The sequence below is a fragment of the Mirounga leonina genome, unplaced genomic scaffold (assembly GCF_011800145.1).
Source record: "Mirounga leonina isolate KUSES-001 unplaced genomic scaffold, KU_Mleo_1.0 Mir_166, whole genome shotgun sequence".
In the NCBI taxonomy this organism is placed as follows: domain Eukaryota; kingdom Metazoa; phylum Chordata; class Mammalia; order Carnivora; family Phocidae; genus Mirounga; species Mirounga leonina.
Window position 1 is genome coordinate 10,521,185 of NW_023270418.1, and position 22,083 is coordinate 10,543,267.

Genomic DNA, 22,083 nt, shown 5'->3' on the forward strand with positions numbered 1-22,083 from the left:
TTTAATGGTTTCCCACTGCACTCAAAAAAGAAAAATCCAAACTCCTTAGTATAACCTACAAGGCCCTCCACAATTTCATGCCCACCCCTCCCACCTCACCTTATGGTTATTAATCCAACATTCTAAGCCTCTGCACTATTCCAAGTAGCCACACACCTTTGCATGCCCAGCACCCAGAACAGAACAGAGAATGCCTGGCGCATATATATATATATATATATATATATATATATATATATATATATGAATTAGTTCTTCAAAGAACTAATTTTCTTTGTATTTTCTGTCTTCTAAGGAAAGTGTCTGTCTCCCAGCCTATATGGATTTCATTTAGGGAGCAAGAGAACGGTCTTGGAAATTAATTTTTCTAAGAGCACTTGTTATTGAACTGAAATAGTATCCTGTGGAATTTCACACTCTTAGATGAGCCTGCCAGAGATGTGGGTGGCTCAGGCTTCCATGTTAACTAGACTTAGAGCAAATAGAAAGAGATTTGCCACGCCCCCCACCCCCCGCAAGCAGTTCTCTCAGTGAGGAAAGGGTCACTTCGGCAAGTAGACCCCCATCCTTGTTCTAAGGAGCACCCGCTTTGTACATATAAAAATGCACAAGAAAACTCCAAGAAGCTTGCTATTTTTCCCCACCCTCAAAATTACTCTACTCCTTGATATGTGCACCATAGCCCAGACATTATTCCTGTGACCTTTAAAATAGCAAGATGTTATCAGTATTGAAGGCAGCTTAATTAATATGGGAAGCTCCACTACCTCAGACTCACTTGTTTTGCCCCCAGTGTCTGGGTCCTGGTTACAATCTCTGGGTGGTTAGTCCTGACCCAGGAACATTTCCATTATTTCTTGAGCAAATGGTGATAAGAAAAGATGAGGACATTGAGACTCAAGCCGTCACACATGCAGCAAGTGTTTCTTTGCCTTCATATTCCAGTGTTCTTGAAACTGGTCCTCAGCACTTGAGCCATGCCCAGCTGATGGTCACAGAATTCCTGGCCGAGTTCCTCAAAGCGTGGTCAGCTAACCACTCTCCATCCCTGGGGCTTATTAAATGCAGACTGCCTGACCCACGTCAGGCATACAGAATAAGAACCTCTGTGATCAGCCTGGGACTGTGTTTTATCAAGCTCCCCAGTGAAACTTTGAGAATCATACTAAGGAAGCAGCCCTGCTGATCCACAAATTGCTCCAGAAAGGATTGTTTTTAAAATAAAAGGTGGAATTTTATTAAAGGCCCTTAGAAGAGAAAAGCAGGGAAGACTGAGAAGACCAACAGGCAAGGAGTGAAAAGAAAGGAAGGAAGAGGGGAAAGAGGTAGAATTGCAGAGAGAGATATAATCTGATCTCATACTTTGGGGGCACCAACCCTGAAAGTTCTGGAAGATCCCCTCCTCTCCTCCATTCCAGTCCAACCCAGTCTGCAGAGTTACTTATGGAGAGTACGCCTTTGGGAAATTTCCTCTAAAATACAGCTGCTGCTGGTGGCACGTAGAGTCTGACTGCCCAACTGCCTCAGTTGGTCTGACAGAGGTGACATCTTGAGAATCCACACCATGGCTAAAATCCCAGCATTCTTTCCCAGGTTCGAAACTTCTAGGACTGAAAAGGCAGGACCTAATAGATCCAGTGGTTGACTGAACCTTCTATCAACCCTTAAACAAGCACAGGAATACAGCAGACAAGGATCCATAGCACATCCAATTCAGAATCACCGTTTTACTTGCCATATAAATATAATTTGTCTTCTTTCTTCCTCCCTCCCCCGACCCAGTCACACCATGGGCGTAAGCACGTCCTCTCCCCTCGTATATTTCTATTTGCACATACGGTGCGGGGTGGCAGCCTGCTGATAGCGGTTTCATATTACAAACGCACAGAATGAGAAAATACTGTAGCTGGGAGCAGGCCCCCACAGCGCAGCCTTGTTACACAGTCCGACCATTTACTTTCATCGGCACTTACCTGAGTGGTGGTCTTTGTTGATCTTCTTTGCAGTTGCTTATAGCCAAGCAGCCCCGAACCATGCCATTTAGGCAGAATTTTAGTTTATTGCATTGAGAACAAACAAAACGGCGGCTTACCTAGCCTTAGGAGGCGTTGAGATGTGCTCAGAGCCAAGAGGGAACTGGAGCCATTGGTTTAACAAAAACAACTGAGGATCACCAATGGGTCCAAATTCCATTTAATTGAGGACATTTGCATCTGATTTGTGCTGACCTAGAATAACACAGATCTGTGGGTTTTGATCACTCTCTTCCAAGTGATGCCAGAAAAACAAAACAAAACAAAACAAAACAAAGACAAACAGCTGCCTTGGTGAATCACAAATCTCAATGACACTCAGCACACCTGGGCTATTATTAAAGATTAGCTCATAAACACAGCAATAACCACTAGCCACAATTTCTCGGTGATTCTCTTGCAAAGAGAACAAATTTATCTTTCCCTTTTGGTTGTTTTTTTGCTTTGCTTCCTTAATCCACACACACACACACACACACACATAATTAGTTATTATGAACAATCAAGAAAGAAATGGAAATTCAGGGTTATTACTCTATAAAACCACCTTTGCATTTTGAATCATTACTAATGTGTCCTGTTGTGCAAAACTGGCGTAAGTACCTAGATAAATGCTTCTTATTTAATCTCAAAATGTCCGTCAAACTTTCGGGCATGTTACTTCTAGTCAGCTGGCTTAGAAACATGCAGCTTCACCCCAACACTTCGTCAGGCAACAAAAGCTAGAGGTGGGGCAGAAACATCCAGAAAAGTCCTCCTGCGGAAATCACAGATGCTGGCACACTGTTGATTAACATCTGGATCACCTTAAGGGTGTTTGTGAACCAGCAGGAAATAAATTTCTGGAAAAGACCATGGACTTGAGGATGGTTGTTTTAGTATTTAATAATAAATGGTTTCCAGTTGATAGGAAAACATTGAAATGTGACTTATGTATACGCAGCTGATTCAAATTTGATAAACATGTCCCCAAAGGAAATTACTGGGTTTATTAAAAGCCTAGGGAGGCTGAACAGAATTGCAATAGTCTTATCCAATAGTCCTTGCTGAGGTGGAGTAACCGCTCCCCCGTCCACCTTGCGCCAACCAAGGAGGAAGGTCAATAATAAGGAAAGAGCAGGGCTGTCTTTGGTCTGAGTTATAAGTGGGTATGAACTGCCGAGATACCCTGTGCAAGTAAGTGTTGCTGCCTTGCTGGAAAAACGTGATGTGTTGATGACTGTTATATTACATCTAAAATCCCATTTACTAGTAATAGAAAAGTTCAGTTAAGAGTTTTGCCTTATGTTTCCCGGTGCTTGATAGAGCGTTGTGTGATATTGCCAATTTTCGCTTCAGGCGTATTCACATGCAACAGTGAAGACTTCACAAGAATTTGCACATTTGATCCAGGGTGAAATTATGCCATTTTCATAGCAAATCAACTTTTCTTTGGCAGCAAAATGATAGGTACTTTTGCACCTAGGAAATGCCTTTGTTTTCAAGGAATTTTGAAAAAATAAAAAAAATAAAAAGTTCTTTGTCTATGGGGATTGTGATCCAGTCATTCTAAGCAGAGGCCCAGCAGGTAAGAATCCTGTTGTCCTGCTTCCTGACCTGAAGCATGTTCCTTAATCTTTCTTATTTTGCCTTTCTTGTTAAAAAAAAGAAAAGGAAAAATGGGGGTCACATGCAATCTTTCTCTCCTATGTGTCACAAAGGCTGTTCTGGGATGCCTTCACATCTCTAACGTTGTACAACAGTGTCGCAAAAGGGCCAATTGCTGTGGCTGTAACATGTGAAATTTCACCTCAATGTGCTCTCCTTTTAGTGGTGTTGGAAGCAGCAGGAATTTATTCATGCAGCCCTACTGATTTGTAGACTGGGAGTAAATACTAGGCCTTTTGCAGCGATTACCAAGAGCCCCCCCTCAGTAGACATGATCTACTGCATCACATGAGAGTGGTGGATTGAGGAGTGAGCCAGCTGAGCCATTCTGTACACGCCTAGCCAGGTTGCAATTTATATGCAGGCAGAGCTGTGAGTGACTTTCAGAGGAAGAAAGAGAAGAACAGTTCTCTCGAAATTTTCGACCAGGATGGGAAACCAAGCTCTGCTTTGTCACTGCTATTTAAAACAACAACAACAAAAGATTCTTTCTTCATTGCAGGAAGAAATTAACAGATAAGTATTTCTCTTTTCTTCCTGTACTGTTGCTTTCTAAGATTGCTAAGGATTTCCTTTGATTCCTTATGTGACTTCTTTTTAACAGTGCATAGATCCTTTCTCTAAGTTCTGTTTTGAGGACACAGTCTATGACTCTTGCTTACTGAGCTTAGTCTGAAATTACCCAGCTTCACTTTCATGAACAACATGTTCCGTAGCTGTGCCCCATAAAGAGTTCTGCATTGCTACTACAGGCCAAACTGAAGGGAAAGTGGAGAAGGGAAGATTGATTCACGTGGTATTCAGTGGTCACCAGCCATCTCATTTTTATTCAGTAAATACAGGATTTTAACATGAAGGTTTGGAAAATATGGTGGCTAACCAGAAAAATGTCAGTTTGGGTCAAATTTAGTGTTAGGTGGTCAGTCTATTTTATTATCAAATTACATATATATATATATATATATATATATATACACACACACACACACTACTTGACCCCACTAAATTACATATATAAATACATACAATGTATTTATAATAAACAAATATAAATTACACGTGTGTATATGGGTATGTGGGGGTGTGTGTATATATATGTGTATGTATATATAAATATAAAATATTACTTGACTGCACTAAATTATTTTTCAATAATAATAGTAGTTTCCTGATTTTTTTTGGAAGAAAGTACACCTGAGATAGTTATTTTACTGACATTATTTTGTCTAGTTTTGTTGTCTTTCCAAGAACATATTTGAGGCATCAAATGCCATTCTATGTAAAAATGTGGAGGGTAATAACTTTTTTGAAAGAACCATGAGAGACTATGGACTCTAAGAAACAAACTGAGGGTTCTAGAGGGGAGGGGGTGGGGGGATGGGTTAGCCTGGTGATGGGTATTAAAGAGGGCACGTTCTGCATGGAGCACTGGGTGTTATGCACAAACAATGAATCATGGAACACTACATCAAAAACTAATGATGTAATGTATGGTGATTAACATAATAAAATAAAATTAAAAATTAAAAAAATTTTTTTAAAAGGATACTATACAAAATTAAAAAGGATGAATAATTGTCATCTGATTGCAAGCATGTGAGTGTACACACGTAGGTTACCCTATGTGCAAAATACAGCACAAAATGCGATGGCTCTCATAGAAATTAACTGTGTAGATGTACTGGAAATTGCAGCTTGTCAGGTTGTGACGCCACGATGTTTGTGGCTTCGGGGCCCTGCTGCCTTCGGATTCTGGCATAATTTGCTCTGACCTCCATCAGTTGCTTTAACTCTGTTAAAAAGATTATTTTGAGAGACATGTCAATGTATTTATAGAAAGTAATTAAAAGTCCAAGACGATGAAAGCCCGAAGATCCCTCAGAAACCCTTGACTCCCACGCTGGACTCTCTCATTACACACTTGACTTGCTTATCACATCAGATACGTGTTAACATTCTTTGGATTTCTACAGAATGGCAGTTCTGGAGAGGGCTTCCTTCCAGGCTTGGTACAAAGCCTGAATTGGAGGCTAACCTGGGAGTGGTCTCGAAATTGAACCCAGTGAAAAGACGGGAAACACAGCAGTGAGAACAGTGTTCCAATTCGATGACAACTGGCATAAAGCACTCTTTTAATTTTGTTGGGGGTTTGTGTGAAAGAAACCATTCTAACAGCATCTGATTTGTTTTGCCAAAACAAATCCATTTTTCAAAAACACAGTGTGATTCTTTGATGACTAAACTTTCACATGTTAAATGTTTGCATACTATAGTGCATAAAATAATTTATTATAGAGTGGTTAGTTTTGAAACTCCCAGGCTGCCTTATTTTCTACCACATAGTTAAGCCAGTAGGTCACAGCAAAATTTCGAGTGGAAGATTACTTAAATGTCCCTTCATAAATAAATAAATATGTGGGTGTGTATGCGCGTATCATTTCTCTCTTCTTTTTTTAAAACATTCTGAATATTTAGATTTCTACTTAATGATTATTTCTAACTTAATTATTTCAAGAAAAACAATAAATGTCAACTCATATAGTAAAATAAATTTCTGAAGAACAACTTAATTAAAATCTTCTATCAGTCAGATTTCCTAGAATACATATCACCCATGGAAAAGAACTTAGACAATTGGGGAAAACCACTAACCTTTTCACCATGAAGGTAACATGGGAACCTACTTCCAGAGGAAAAGAATCAACTTTCACATCATAGTAATCCATGTGGTCACAGAACTGAAGATGTAAAAATAAATGTTTGTCTACACAGCCTTGTCCTTTGACCACAAATCTAACATGGAGGAAAATGGTAGGGAAAGTAACATTTGCATTTCCTATTTTCTCCCTCTCCTTCATTTTTTCTTGGTAACAAGCTTGCTTCTGGCAAGGGGGCCTACATTTCTCTCTGTGTTTTGGACATCCTTTTGGCCAGTTGCCTGAAGCATACTTAGCTTTATCTATCAGAAAGGCCCAATGAACACAATGAAGCCAGGAAGGTAGGGGCCAGGCAACAGAAGACCATCCCAAGAGTATAAAAGATTAAGCATAAACAATGAAGAAACTGGAAAAGTACCTCCTACTGCACCACTTGTTTGTTTACTATTCAATTGTACTATAATATTTCAGGTGTATTCATATACCTAATTAGATTGAAAACTCTTTTGGGGAAGGAAGCTTGGCTTATATTTCTTTTATAGGGCTACGTAGTTTGGCAACACAGAAAACTGTCAACTAATACTCACTAATGATAAGAACACCATCATTGGTGTGTTCTTCTCAGTACCCACATAATGAGGGTCACCAAGAGCTGGGGTGAGGGGTAATGGTGAATGATGGGGACAACAGCCTACAGAGAATACAAAGATTAGAGACTCTTCCTTGATGTAGGATGGCACTGGAAGCATGTTTGTGGCATCCCTCACAGCGGTGCTAGGCATCTCAATAAATCCTTGTCTTCCTACATTTCAGTCTTTATTCCTAAGCTTTTGTCCTGGGCTAAATGTAAAGATATGATTGCAGCTGTTTTAAAAGGTTCTGGTTTCTGTACCTTACCTATAACATAGTAATAACAGTTTTATGGTGATTTTTAAAAAGAAATAATCTAGTATTAGTTCTTTTAGGGATCCCAGGTAATTCACTCCCTAATCTTTTGATTTCCTTTAAAGTGGTATCATGTTCTTCAGAATTCCTGAAAATTATACCTACCCCCAGAAAGGGGCTTTAAATTCCTCAGGCAAACAGGATAAAGGACAAGAATTGGTTTAATAACAAATATATGTTCTTTTCCATTTCTATCATTTCTAAAAGAAAATTAGCAAAGAATAGATAACATAATAAAATGAGCATATACATTCTTATTATTAAAAAAAAGAAATCTGCAGGGGCACCTGGGTGGCTCGGTCAGTTAAGTGTCTGACTTTGGCTCAGGTCATGATTTCAGAGTCCTGGGATCAAGCCCCCCTTCAGGCTCCCCACTCAGCTCGGACTCTGCTGTCCCTCTCCCTCTGCCCCTCCTCCCTCTGCTCATGCTCTCTCTCTCTCTTTCAAATAAATAAATAAATAAATAAATAAATAAATAAATAAATAAAATCTTTTTTAAAAAATCTGCAAACTGTATAGTTGCTATTAATAAACCATTAAGTTTTAAATAACTTGAAAGTAGGAAGTCAACAGAGCCTTCTTTCCTCAGGGTTCATGTTAAGGGAATACCTTCAAATGAGGCCATTTAGAATTTCTGCAAATAAGTCCCTTGGATAAGGCTCAAGACTAACAGAACTTGGAATTCTTGAGTGCAAACAATGTCAACAGTGAGTTTCCAGCACAGAAGTATATAAATTTAATTTTAGTAACATGGAGTAGAAAAGTGTGGAAGAAGATAATTATTAAAAAACATCATGATGGGAAATAAAATTTAGAAAGCTAGCTCCGAGAAACAAACTGAAGGTTTTAGAGGGGAGTGGGGTGGAGGGATGGGTTAATCCGATGATGGGTATTAAGGAGGGCATGTACTGCATGGAGTACTGGGTGTTATATGCAAACAATGAATCATGGAACACTACATCAAAAACTAATGATGTACTGTATGCTGACTAACATAACATAATAAAATTAAATTAAATTTAAAAAAAGAAAAAAATTAAAAACAAGAGACTGAATGTTTTAATTCTTCAAAAACTTGATGGAAAAGAGACTGTCCCCCATACCTTTTTGGGTTATAAAGCCATGTCCTGTGGACACGCAGATGACCATGTCTCGCTCTATGTCGTCCCACGAGTGAATTGGTTCTCCACTGGGGGTGTACAGTATTCTGGCTGGGCGGGCCAATTTAAGACGTGAGGAGCAGTCATCCAGCAGCTGAAACACAAAGGGACTGATGTATTGGAATGTGAAATGTCACAACAATAATTAAATCTTAAAAGAATCAACTCCTTTAAGAGAACTATTATCCCAGGTTGAATATTTATTTTACTTGTGATTTTTAGAAAGAGGTATAGAAGGAGTGGGGAGAAGAGCATATAAAAGTTCCCCAAAGAGCTTTAACATGAGGAAATTTCGTGCTCTTAGTGGATTTTTCCTTGTAGTTATGTTTCCATGTGGAAGAAGGCTTCTTGCTGTTTAAAAAAAAACAAAAAAACAAAAAAAAGCCTAAATATGAAAGACCTTGGCTTGAGAATCTAGACTTGTCAGAATAGCAGAAAATAATTTTTTTTCAACAAGCAAGGAACCCAAAGGACAAAAGCACTGACCCAGAGGTGGGGAGACCTGGGCCTCTGGCCTCTGTCTGACCTCAGACTAGTCAGGCAACTTCTCTGTGAGAAGAGTCTCTTCAACTATAAAATGAAAGTTTTGATCTAAGACCTCTTTGATTCTATGATTGGGAAGTCTTTTTTTTTTTTTTTTCCTTTTTAACTTGGAAAATTTAAAAACTATCTGTAAGAGCCTTATTCAGTTTCTCTCAATTTTCCTTGAAATATTCATAAAAATACATACACAGATACAAAGTGTCAATGGCATTAGAAAGATTAGTCAACATGTTGCCAAACCCCTAAGGGCAGTTCCATGAAAAAAAAAAAAAAAAAAGACTTCGCCTGGGTGGCTCAGTCGTTAAGCAGCGTCTGCCTTCGGCTCAGGTCATGATCCTAGGGTCCTGGGATCGAGCCCCGCGGAAGCCTGCTGCTCCCTTTCCCTCTCCCCCTGCTTGTGTTCCCTCTCTCGCTGTGTCTCTCTCTGTCAAATAAATAAATAAAATCTTAAAAAAAAAAAAAAAGACAGAATAATAAATGCAAGGAGGAGGAAAATAGAAGTTTCTACACACTTGTCTGTGACTTTTTCCTCCCATATATGCCAAATGCCTGTTCCTCCAAAATGCAGGAGCCAGGTCCACACGAGCCCCAGAGACAGATCTATTTAAGGGTTACAATTCACGACAATGCGGCCTGGCAGGGGGCAGAACTGGGCACATTAATGACACCTTGCATATGGAAAATGAATCAATAATGTGGACAAGATAAGACAGTGTGAGACAATGCAATCAGAGAGTACAGATTTCACCCACTACTTTGGGCAAGGGATGTAAATCGAATTGAATAAGGGTTGAAATTACCCAAGAATACATTCCCTTCTGTAGATCTTCAGAGAAGAGCAGTAGGAGAGTGGTCTCAAATGCAGCCCCAGCCGTCCTGCTAGGTAAGAGCCAGTCAGCAGCACTCTGACTCCATACTGTGCATATGAACCAGCCCGGGGATTTCAGATTCAGTAGAGGATCCTGACAGCTCCCAAGTCAAAATTTAGGGCAACCAAAGGGAACTAATCTATCCTGTCTTCTGTCAAAAGATCTCTCCTTGTATAAGGGGGTATAGATAAAAAATTAACAACAGCAACAATATGAGGCTTGTGAAAGTATTCTACAACATAAAAAGCTGTGTTTTACACTATACTCAAGGTGAAGAGTTAGAAAAAGATTTACAGCAGGAATACATTTTAGAGAATAGCTGTATTGGGTTTTCCCAAAATTCAATAAAATATGACTTCTGTAAACACACACACACACACACAGAAATGAGATGACAGCAGTTTAAAGGAAAGAGGTATCACTGAGGTATGGGCAGACATGATGACGATGACAGAGATGATGATGATGATGGCAACAATAACAGCAGTTAACATTAATTGACACATTTCTATGGGATAGAAACTTTTCTAGAAGTTTCCAAGGACAATCTGATTTCATTTCCTGGAAAGAATTATTATCTTCATTTTATTGATGACAAAACTGGAGAACAGAGATTAAATATCTTAACCCAGGTCACACAGCTAGTAAGAGAAGGAACAGGGTTTCAAACTGGGATGAATAGAGAGCTAAATGAAAAGAGGAGAGAAGGTAAGGAAATAAAAGACTCAATAGTAGAATTAAAATCTGTCTTGAAAGCAGAAAAAGAGCAGACTGAATATTGTAGAAAATCAAATCAGTATTAGGAAGGACTAAGTTGAGAAAATCTCAGGATATAGAGAAAGCAGAAGACATAAATTTTATGAGAGAAAAGTTAAACATCTGGAATGTCAAGACATCAGATATTAAACCTACACATTATTGGTGTTACTGGAGAGGAATTCAGAATAAATTAAACTTAAGCAACTATCAAGAAAGAAAAAATTGAAGGAAACTTTCCTGTCCCAAACAAAGACCCATGTCTTCAGACCAAATAGGCTAACTCAGGACAAGGCAAAGTTAATGAAAAAAATGATTAACACTTAAATATAATTGAGTTGAAAAGTATGAATTTCAGACACAGTGGAAAATTCAGTTTTATTTAGACCTGTTTTCTGCAAAAATGAATGCCAAAGAAAATGGAATAAAATATGAAGTTCTTAGGAGAAAAGGTTTTAACATAAGAATTCTGTATCCAGCTGAATTATTACTTTTGGTTACAGGGAACAAAAGATATCTTCATGCATACAAAAGCTCAGAAAACATATCACCCACATACATTTCAGATTATTAAGGAATGAATGAAATTCCTTCACTATGGGAAAGTCATAATATGAAATGACTAATTGTAAGCAGTGAGGCCACTAGAACATGATATAACTGCTACAAAAAAATGGTTAGAAAATAAATGAATTAAAAATTTTAAAGTCTTCATAGAGAAAAAAATAAAGTAAAAATGCAAAGCATGATCAGAAAAGGATATGGGCAAGGAAAAGAAAACCAAAGCATTCCAACTTTCTAGTTATTCATGAGGTCAAAAGATGCTGTTTTTTGTTTTCCTTTGTTAAGAACATTTATTTTTATGATTATAACCAATGCAATAAAACCTAAAGTCAGAATAAGAGAAATAGTTCATCTAAAAGAATAAACAAAATCATCATGTGAATTTAATATGATTTTATTCTTAGAAAATTTATGTGAATCAAATAAAATATTAATAACAAGAGAAAAATGTTTAATAAAGTGTCCAAGCACAAAATACATCATAAAACATTGATGGCTTTTTTTGTTCACAAAAATAAGCATTTAGAAAATAAAATCGGGGGAAATCCATTCTAACAGCAAAACCAATTAGGAATGACAATTACTTTAAAATGTGAGATGTGGGGCTCCTGAGTGGCTAAGTTGGTTAAGGGTCTGACTCTTGATTTTGACTCAGGTCATGATCTCAGGGTCATGAGGTCAAGCCCCACATGGAGCTCCCCACTCAGCGCAGAGTCTGCTTGAGATTCCCTCTCTCCCTCTCCTTCTGCCCCTGCCCTGCCCACCTCCCATGCACTCTCTCTCTCTCTTTCTCTCTCTCTAAAATAAGTAAATAAATTTTTTAAAAATTACAAACTTTCAGTGAAGGACAAAAAAAGGCATATACATGTATACACACACACACACACACAAAATGATGCCACAGAATTCAATCTGGCTGTGAAAATTGAATATCATAAAAGGTGTTGAGTTTTATGAAATTAATAGCCTAATACAATTACAGTCAAAACCCCTGCAGGATGATTTTCAGGTGTTGAAATGTAATTCCAAAATTCATCTATAAGCATCAACATGCAAGGATATTCAAGTAAAATTTGAAAACAAAGTACAATAGGCAATTTCTATCAGATATTAAAATATAATATAAAGCTATAATAATTCAAGAAGTATTAGATACATTAGATTGTTTAAGAGCAGAAGCTAATTGAAAATTTAGTATGTTATAACGTTTGTATTCCAACTCAGCTGGGATTAGTCAGTAAGTAGGGCTGAGATAATAATTTTAAGCCAACAAGTAAAGCAGAGAAGTAGCTTCATTCAAATTTTACACTAGAAGAGAGTTTCACACAGTTTAAAAAGTAAAAGAGAAAAACAAAATTATAAAAAATTTGAAGAAAATCTGATGAATCTTTTTATGATCTCAGGATAGTAAAAGACTATCAGAACATTTAAGAGCAAAGAACAAACTTTTAAAATATATTAATTTCTGTACATTAAAAAAAAACCATAGACACAATGGCAAATTGGAAATTTGTTACAATAAATCTGATAGAGTTACATGTAATAGGGCTGATTGCTTTAAAAAAGGAAACCTCATATCAGTGTGAAAAATACGTCCAATAGAAAAATAGCAAAAGAATTTAACAGGAAATTCACAGATGACTAATAAATGATAAATCAAGTCAAATCTGGGCGCCTGGGTGGCTCAGTTGGTTAAGCGACTGCCTTCGGCGCAGGTCATGATCCTGGAGTCCCTGGATCGAGTCCCACATCGGGTTCCCTGCTCGGCAGGGAGTCTGCTTCTCCCTCTGACCCTTCCCCCTCTTATGTGCTCTCTCTCATTCTCTCTCTCTCAAATAAATAAATAAAATCTTAAAAAAAAAATCAAGTCAAATCAAATCAAATCAAAATAACTTATAGAAGCAATTAAAGACATATAAACGAAAGCATGGATATAACATTCCCTCCTGTCAAAGCTGCAAATACATGTTTCTAAATGACTGCATTTAGCATTGTTAACACCTCATGTATACAACAGGTAGGTAGAAACTCTCATTCACTATTGGCAACAGCTACCAAAATTCTCAAGCATGTTTACATAATTTGATGGAGCAATCCTTCTAAGAATTTATTTGGGGGAAATAATCAGAAAATTAAATACATTTATATGTATATTATATTTTATATATATTATATTATATATCATATGATTTTATATATATCCATTGGAACATGCTTTATGACAGCAAAAAATTAGAAACAACCAAAATGGAAAACAATAGAAAACTGAATGAATAAATAATAATCTGTCCATTTGATAGAAGATTACCATGCCATTAAAAAGAATTCTTTTCGGGCGCCTGGGTCGCTCAGTTGGTTAAGCGACTGCCTTCGGCTCAGGTCATGATCCTGGAGTCCCTGGATCGAGTCCCGCATCAGGCTCCCTGCTCGGCAGGGAGTCTGCTTCTCCCTCTGACCCTCCTCCCTCTCATGCTCTCTGTCTCTCTCTCTGTCTCAAATAAATAAATAAAATCTTTAAAAAAAATAATAATAATTCTTTTCTTAAAGAATATTAAGTATATGGGGGAAAAGTTACAATAATAACGCAGGTTGCAAAATTATATATACCGTGGGATCTGCTATAATCACAATGGCAGAAATAATTTATAACTATATAGCAACCATAGAAACATATCCACTAAAATTGTAACTGGTTATTTATGGATGATAGAACTTTCATTTCCTTCTTTGCCCTTTTTTCTTTTTCTAATTTTAATTCAGTGACTACATGTTTTTACATAATTCGAAAGCAGAACAAATGTTATTCAAATAATCAAAAACTTCATAGAGATTACATTTGATTCACATGGTTTTTCTTTGTGATTTTTCTAAATTTTCCATAACAATAGTCACTGTCCTAGTCTGCTCAAGCTGCCAAAATAAATATCATAGACTGGGCAGCTTGAACAACAGAAATTTATTTCTCACAGTTCTGGAAGCTGGGAAATCCAAGAGTAAGGTGGTGGCCGATTCAGTTTCTGGTGACAGCTCTCTTCCTGGCTCTTTGCTGTGTCCTCATATGGTGAGAGAAGTGAGGGCTCTCATTTCCTCTTCTTATGAAGGCCACAAATCCTATCAGGTTAGGGCTCCACCCTTATGACCTCATTTAACCTTAATTGCCTCCTAAAAGCCATATCTCTAAATACAATCACACTGGGGGTTAGGGCTTCAGCATAAAAATTTGGGGATGGGGGGCACAATTCAGTCCATAGCAGTTAGTTTGCTTTTCTGCTTTAAGACAACCAACAACTTATCAACTGGGTTTCTATCTGGGGTGGGAGCAATGGGGAACTGTCCTAAAATATGTATGGATAGGTCTCCAGGAAAAACTCTTGCAGCTTGAAAAGATCCTACATAAAGGTAATTCTTACATTTTTTCCCAACTTTACCACTAAAGTGTCACTATTTTATTTATGAAGATGTGTGTGCTGTTTATAATTAGAAAAATGAATGTTATTTAATAAAAAATATATGCTAAATGCAAAATATGAATTAAACATATAGCTATTTCTCTTGGTTTTCACAAAGATCTATTTACATGAGACAAAGTGAATGAGTTCACAAAATTCTTTTAAAAATAAATGTGAAGGGGCGCCTGAGTGGCTCATTCGTTAAGCGTCTGCCTTCAGCTCAGGTCATGATCCCAGGGTCCTGGGATCGAGCCCTGCATTGGGCTCTCTGCTCGGCGGGAAACCTACTTCTCCCTCTTGCACTCCCCCTGCTTGTGTTTCCTCTCTCGTTGTGTCTCTCTCTGTCAAATAAATAAACAAAATCTTTAAGAAAAATAAAAAAATAAAAATAATTGTGAAATAAGGCATTTTCAGTACAAACAGGCTCTAAAATACCTAGTCAGCTCATGACTTTCAGTGACATTCTTAATTCCTAGTTTTTCACATGTGTCTAAACTTACTCAGGTATCTTCTTTACAATGGGTCATCTAAATCATATGTTTATAATTTCTGCAATAACAAAAGCTCATAATAAAGGAACAACATTCGGGCGCCTGGGTGGCTTAGTTGGTTGGGCGACTGCCTTCAGCTCAGGTCATGATCCTGGAGACCCGGGATCGAGTCCCGCATCGGGCTCCCTGCTCAGCAGGGAGTCTGCTTCTCCTTCTGACCCTCCCCCCTCTCATGCTCTCTCTATTTCATTCTCTCTCTCAAATAAATAAATAAAAAATCTTTAAAAAAATAAAAAATAAAAAAAAATAAAGGAACAATGTTCTGTGCACAGTTCCTTACTGACAATCTATTTTGGGGGTTTAGTCTTCAGAGACTAGTCTTCTCAGGATGGGGCACACGGGCATCACAGAACTACTGCAGACTCCCTGCCGGCGTGAGGTACTCGCCTGGACAAATCAGAAGGACCCATTTCCCATGCTTTCGGCTTCTGCTTATGCATGGGGAACTGTGTGTGGCAGAGAGAACACACTGGTTTTGAGATGCTACAGAATCAAAGAGATGTTGAAGGGATGGGAGAAGACAGACGCTTCAGGACCATAGAAGGAGAGGCTGGGCAACCATAAATCAGAGAAAGATGCCGGCCCTGAGAAAAGAGCCACTAACCCTGGAGAGGGAGCCGCCTTAGTGCCCTGATGACAGATGAGCCTGCGCCGGTTGGAGATGAGAGGTGCTCCAGCAACGTTCAAAGAGTGGGTAGGAAGAATGTGGTTAAATCATCCAGAATGGCCACAGCAGTGAGAGAAGCAGAGAGAAAGTCCTCATTACAGGGGATTCAAATACCATCTGGGGGTTTTAGTACAGAAAGCCGAGTGAAGCACTTTGAAATGTGTTCTGTTCCTCATTTCTCTGGTAAAAGTACCAACCATTGAAATGGAGTTTCTTTGCAACTGGTGGGGTTCGCCAGACTCCCCAGTGAAATCTGAGTCCTACTCTTCCTCTTGTCTATTTGTTTCACATGTAGTCCACTCTCCAGATGTATTCTTTATAGCCTGATAGCCTGAACAGAAACATTTCTAACTGAACACAAAGGATCTCATGCAAGTCCCCAAATACAAAAACAGACAGCATGGAAAAGAATAGGATATCAGAAAGAACATTAAAAAAAATAATAATAAAGCAAAGGAAGAAACAAAACGCAGAAAATTTCTAGACATTTCCTAAGTATCTTTCTACATACTGAGACCACATTAATCTCCGTAACACATTGCTTATACCATGCCATCACCTTATTCAGAAAAAGCTAGTGGCTTAAGTACTTTACTCTGGGATAGTGTAATGGCCTGAACTGTGTCCTCCCCAAAACTCATAGGGTGAAGCCCTAACCCCCTGATACGCTTGTATTTGGAGAAAGGTCCTTTAAGGAGGTGATTATGATTAAATGAGGTCATAAGGGTTGGGCACTCATATAACAGGACTGTGGCCTTATTAGAAGAGGATGAGGCACTAGAGGTCTCTCCCTCCACATATGCACAGAGGAAAGGCTATGTGACGACACACAGTGATGAGGTGTGGCCATCCACAGGCCGGAGAGTCCTTTTCAGAAACCAACCCTGCTGGCACCTTATCTTGGACTTTCCAGCCTCTAGGACTGTGAGAAGTAAATTTCTGTTGTTTAAGCCACCCAGCCTGTGATATTTTGCTATGGCAGCCCACGGAGACTAATACAGATAGCACGCGGTGTCCACCATATACTTCTAAACTCTCTCTCCAGTAGTATGTGTCTCTCCCTATTTCTGAGTCCAAGCACTATCTATGTCATACGATTTATGAATCCTAACAACCATACCTTTGTGTTCAGTGCGCCTCATCCTTATTAATGCTTTTTCTGAAACATTAAGATACTGAGTCTTACCCATTTCTCAAGTTTCATCAGAGGTCCTGATTGATTCCTCTGTGGAGCCTTTCTCCTTCACCCCAGGTGGGCAGTGTTCCCCTCCTCTGAACTCCTACTGAACTTCCTGCCTGCACTACTAATTTGACCTTTATCACATGCTGTTAGTACTTCTCTGAGAGCAATGTCAGATCCCCTAGCTAACACATTTTTCTTACAATCTGTATTCATCATTACAAAATATGGAACACAGAGAAAAACACACAAGAAAGAAATACTACCTTTATTAGCTCACCAACACTCAGACCATCTGGTAAATACTTTCAAAAACTAAAATACTTTGTCTTCTGTTCTAAGCGTATGCATGTATATATACAGAATCCAACTCCACATGCTTTATGTTATGCTTCTTTGACTTAGTCTGGAACATCGACAATAGTCATTATTCTTTCCAAAGTTGATTTTAATTGAGTCATAATATTCTATCCTATGTACCATAATTCATTTAACCAACTCCCTATTGATGACTGTTTAAATTATTTCTAATGTATCTGTGCTATAAATACCCTGTGATAAATATTCCTACCAAACAATCTTTGCATAAATTCATTAAAAATCCCTGGGATAAAGTTCTAGAACTCTTCTGAGGTGCACCTCCTACTCTATGCGCCCTTATGAGCTTCCATGAACTCCTCCAGGTCAGTCTACTGCCCTGTCTCGCCTTCCCTCCAACCAAAATCTCATTTTTATACGACTTCCTCTTGGCCCAGAAAAATCATATGAAAACATTTCACAAAATAAAAAAAAAAGCCAATTATTTGAGATACCACCACAAGATAAGACTTTTAAAAAGTCTATCAAAATCCATTTATTGGTTGCCTAAAGTTTTATGTAAAGACTAAGGCAAAATGTCAAATTTTAGGACTATTTATTTATTTATTTATGAGAGAGAGAGAGAGAGAGAGAAAGAGAGGGCACAAGCCAGGAGAGGAGCAGAGGGAGAGGGACAAACAGAGATGAGGCTCCATCTCACAACCCTGAGATCACGACCTGAGCCAAAATCAAGAGTCAGAGGCTTAACCGACTAAACCACGCAGGCACTCCGACTACATCCTTGATATTACAAAAATAAATGAACTGCTACTCATCATTTCCTTAGTCAATGTTTTAACTTTGGAAAGTGGAAAGTTTGCCGCAGTTCCAGGACTCTGGGTAGTAAGAATATGATTAGGTTTTTCTCTAAGAATACTGTTGTTTTCTCTCCAGAAAACATACCTAGTGAATAATTCCTGAGGGGGAAATAAATTACTCTTTTGTGAATCGGGTTTTAAACACAACAGGAAAACTATTTACTCTTTTAAAGTTTAGATTTTCCTCTTCGGCTACAGTGGATTTAATTATCATTGGTTCCTCCCGGCCAAGTGTCATATTCTTAGTCACACACACGTCAGACAGCATTGAGCTCGTTTAATCATTATATCCACATAAGCTCATTTAATCATTATATCCACCCTGTGAGGAAAGTAATATTCCCATTTTACAGATGAGAAAATGAGGTTTAGAGAGGTAAAATAATTTGCCTAACCTTACAATCTACAAGTGCCAGAGCTGGGATTTGAATGCAGGCGTTATGAAGCAATAGCCTTTCACTCTAGATTTACCTCTGAAATGGTTTTGCCCCAGGCGTAAGTGCCATCTTCAGGTCTGCCTCCATTTAGATGAATCCATACTCGTTTTGCATCCGGCTGCTGATAGACACTGCAGTACCTGCGTGCAGGATGTGTCGTTTCAACTGGAGAATTCCTCTTGACTTGCAGTTCTTGAACTGCAGAAAGGTGCGCCTGGTAAGAAAAGCCCAGGGAACACCGGGGTTAGAGAACTGCCTGGCTAGTGTGTGTACGGAGAATGTGATGAAAACAGAAATACTTAAAATTGCAAATTATATTTTAAAAATCGTAGGAAGTGTATTACCCTCTCCTGTCACTGACTCTTCGGTACATTCCCCTTGCTTCCATGAGTCACCAAAGGCAATAATAACCATTAGAGTAATAATAATAAGGTACTTATTTTGGCAAAACACTTAACTTTCATTTATAATTTGGAAAAATGAATGGAGATGTGTTTTTGGACTTCTGTGTGGTGTTTCTCCTACTGAGCAATTTCTCTGCATCTAACAAATGAGTTTTTGATTAGAATCACAACATCTTTTTCTTTAACCAAGAAATGCTTAAGGGAATGTGCACGACTGTTGTTTGAGTCTTCACTCTCTGTCTTTTAAAATACAGCAGCCACCCTTATACTTTGCCAGCTCCCTGCCAGGCAGCTTTTCATCCTATTTCAAGCATGTCCAGTTCAATGCTTTGCATTCATTCCCTGGTCAGTGATTTATCCTTCTCAGCTTGGCAAGAAGTCATACTTCTAGCAATGTCAATTTCTTTTTTCTAGTAACCTTGACTTGGGCACACGCCTAAGATTTAGATTGAACACATTTCACGATTTGAGAAACCCTATTAAATAAGAACATATCATTTTGATGAAAAACTTCACAAAGCAAAAAGTTTTCCCAGGTCTCTATCCCCAATCCTCTCTCAACAGCTGACCTTTCTCTTCTTGACTTTTTTATGTCTGGCAATCCTGACTGATTAACCAATTGGACTGAAACTGCTTTTTGAATTCCTCACTCCTGAATGTCTCCATTGCAATTAGTATTTTGCTCCTTGCTCTTTCTACGTATTGAGACATACCCTTAGGAGTGATGAGCAATGAAGCCATAAGGCTCAACTTGACTACACTTATTATAATTACCTTTGTACATATCCACTGGGCCTTTTTCTCTTCTTTGCTAAGATCATAATTTCTGGTCTCCATTCAAACAAAACAGACTTTCATACGAGCTGGCTGTCTTTTAGATAACTACTCTCCAAATGCCAACTCAATGCTTGGCATATGCTTATGTGGTCATAACTGACCAGATGCTGGGGATATATTAATAGCATAATTTTAAAATTCAATACTATACTTTTAAAACCTTATTAAAGAGGCAGTCTTTAATGTCTGGAGTCCTGAAGAACATACCTCTGTATGTCTTATGAGTTCCTTGAGTTTAATTTCCTCTTGAGTCTGCTCAGTCCAGCCTCCCTCCACCACCACTGGCTGCACGGGGCTTTTGTTGGGAACCATGGCGGCTGGCTGACGTGCTGTTACTCGCCGCCCTGGGGAAAGAAGTCCCTGGTAATGTTGCTTCTGAAGATGGGCTTTCGGATTTCAAATAAATTGGTTTGGCGTTCTATGCATAAATCATTCCACTTGGGAGCATAGGCTAAAATACTAAATATATCATAAAAGCAAAGATGCCTAAAGTAATAATATCTAACAATGCCTCTTCATATGGGAGCTTGAGGCTTCCAATAGCCAGGATATGCATATTCACTGTACAGATGGAAAAGAAAGATAACATGCTGAATTCCACACTGGCCCCGGCCTCTCCTGCATGATATGGTTCAGTGGTAATTTAGTCAAATGGAATCCATGACCTATATAGCCCATCATCTCTTCCAGTCATGGAACATATGTTTTGTTCTCTTCACTAATAATAAGCCTTTCCCCAACAATTAGCTTAGCAGCCTGGGGATTAAGTAATTCTAAAATAATATTAACCCAAGAGACAGGAGGCCTTTTTTTCTATCTAATAATACCCTCAAGCATGATTAGTTTCTGACACCTCTGCTGTGCCCTTTAGGTTGTTAAAAAGCTGTGGTAAGAGAAAATATTTATTGGAATACTGTACTCCAAAGAATAATAGGCATAATTTAATAAGTGTGTTGATTTGAATGTGTGCATTCTTTCAACTAGTCCACTTAAAATCATTATAAGAGAGATTTAAAAATCATACTTATGAAATTGTTTTCTTTTTCCATGTTGAAGATAAACTCACACTGAATCTCATACTGATCTCTAAACTTCTTAAGAAAAATAATGCTTTCTTTCGCATGTTCCTTCTAGAAACTTATGGTGAGCCCCAGCTATCAGTCAGGTGTTGTGCTAGATAAGGCTAATACAAACATGTTCAAGATTTAGTCCTTGTCTCAAGTTTGGTGGGGAAGGCAGATGTCAAGGAAATGATTGAGCACATTTCACGATTTGAGAAACCCTATTAAATAAGAACATATCATTTTGATGAAAAACTTCACAAAGCAAAAAGTTGTGCTGCACCAGAGAAGTACAGGATCTATATAAAAGCATCTAACAGGGGCCACTGCCCTAGTCTGAAGTGCCAGAGAAGACTTCTTTGCGAAAGTAACGCTGAAGTGGATAAAATAATAGAAATACTAACACGAGGGGCGCCTGGGTGGCTCAGTAGTTAAGCATCTGTCTCTGGCTCAGGTCATGATCCCAGGGTCCTAGGATCGAGCCCCACATCAGGCTCCCTGCTCAGTGGAGAGTCTGCTTCTCCCATTCCCTCTGCCTCTCTCCCCAGCTTGTACTCTCTCTCTCAAATAAATAGATGAAATCTTAAAAAAAAAAAATGTTAACATGAAGTTGAGTCCTAATTTTGTTGCCAAGGGAGTCTTAGTATGCAGATTTTCAGAACCACAACTACAAACAAAACTCTTCGAAAACAACTTAGTATTTGCAGAGAATAAAGCATCTGCACTCTTGTAAGCTCAAGTTTGTGGAAACAGATCCAGCAATAAAAATAAATGGCAGCAATGACTTTTCAGGGGAACCAGAATTCTACATACATAATAAGCATTCTATGCAATTTATGGATGTGGAGAAAACATAATTGAATCAGTCAGCCAATGAATTACAGTGGCAATGCCTCAATAGCCAAACTGTGGAAAGAGCCAAGATGTCCATCGACAGATGAATGGATAAAGAAGATGTGGTATATATATACAATGGAATATTATGCAGCCATCAAAAGGAATGAGATCTTGCCATTTGCAACGACGTGGATGGAACTGGAAGGTATTATGTTGAGCAAAATAAGTCAAACAGAGAAAGACATGTATCATATGACCTCACTGATATGAGGAATTCTTAATCTCAGGAAACAAACTGAGGGTTGCTGGGG

The 22,083-nt window shown here is 38.4% G+C and overlaps 1 protein-coding gene across 1 annotated transcript in view; it reads right to left on the minus strand.

The window, feature by feature from the left end:
* The window catches only part of LOC118016255 (doublecortin domain-containing protein 1-like), a 227,197-nt gene that overhangs the window by 154,210 nt on the left and 50,904 nt on the right, over window positions 1–22,083 (minus strand). Inside the window, exons 15-18 of the mRNA XM_035013706.1 lie at window positions 20,082–20,218; window positions 18,668–18,847; window positions 8,386–8,536; window positions 5,363–5,472 (exon numbers count right to left, since the gene is read on the minus strand). Coding sequence (XP_034869597.1) covers window positions 5,363–5,472; window positions 8,386–8,536; window positions 18,668–18,847; window positions 20,082–20,218 — 578 coding nt within the window. The remainder of the gene's footprint in view (window positions 1–5,362; window positions 5,473–8,385; window positions 8,537–18,667; window positions 18,848–20,081; window positions 20,219–22,083) is intronic.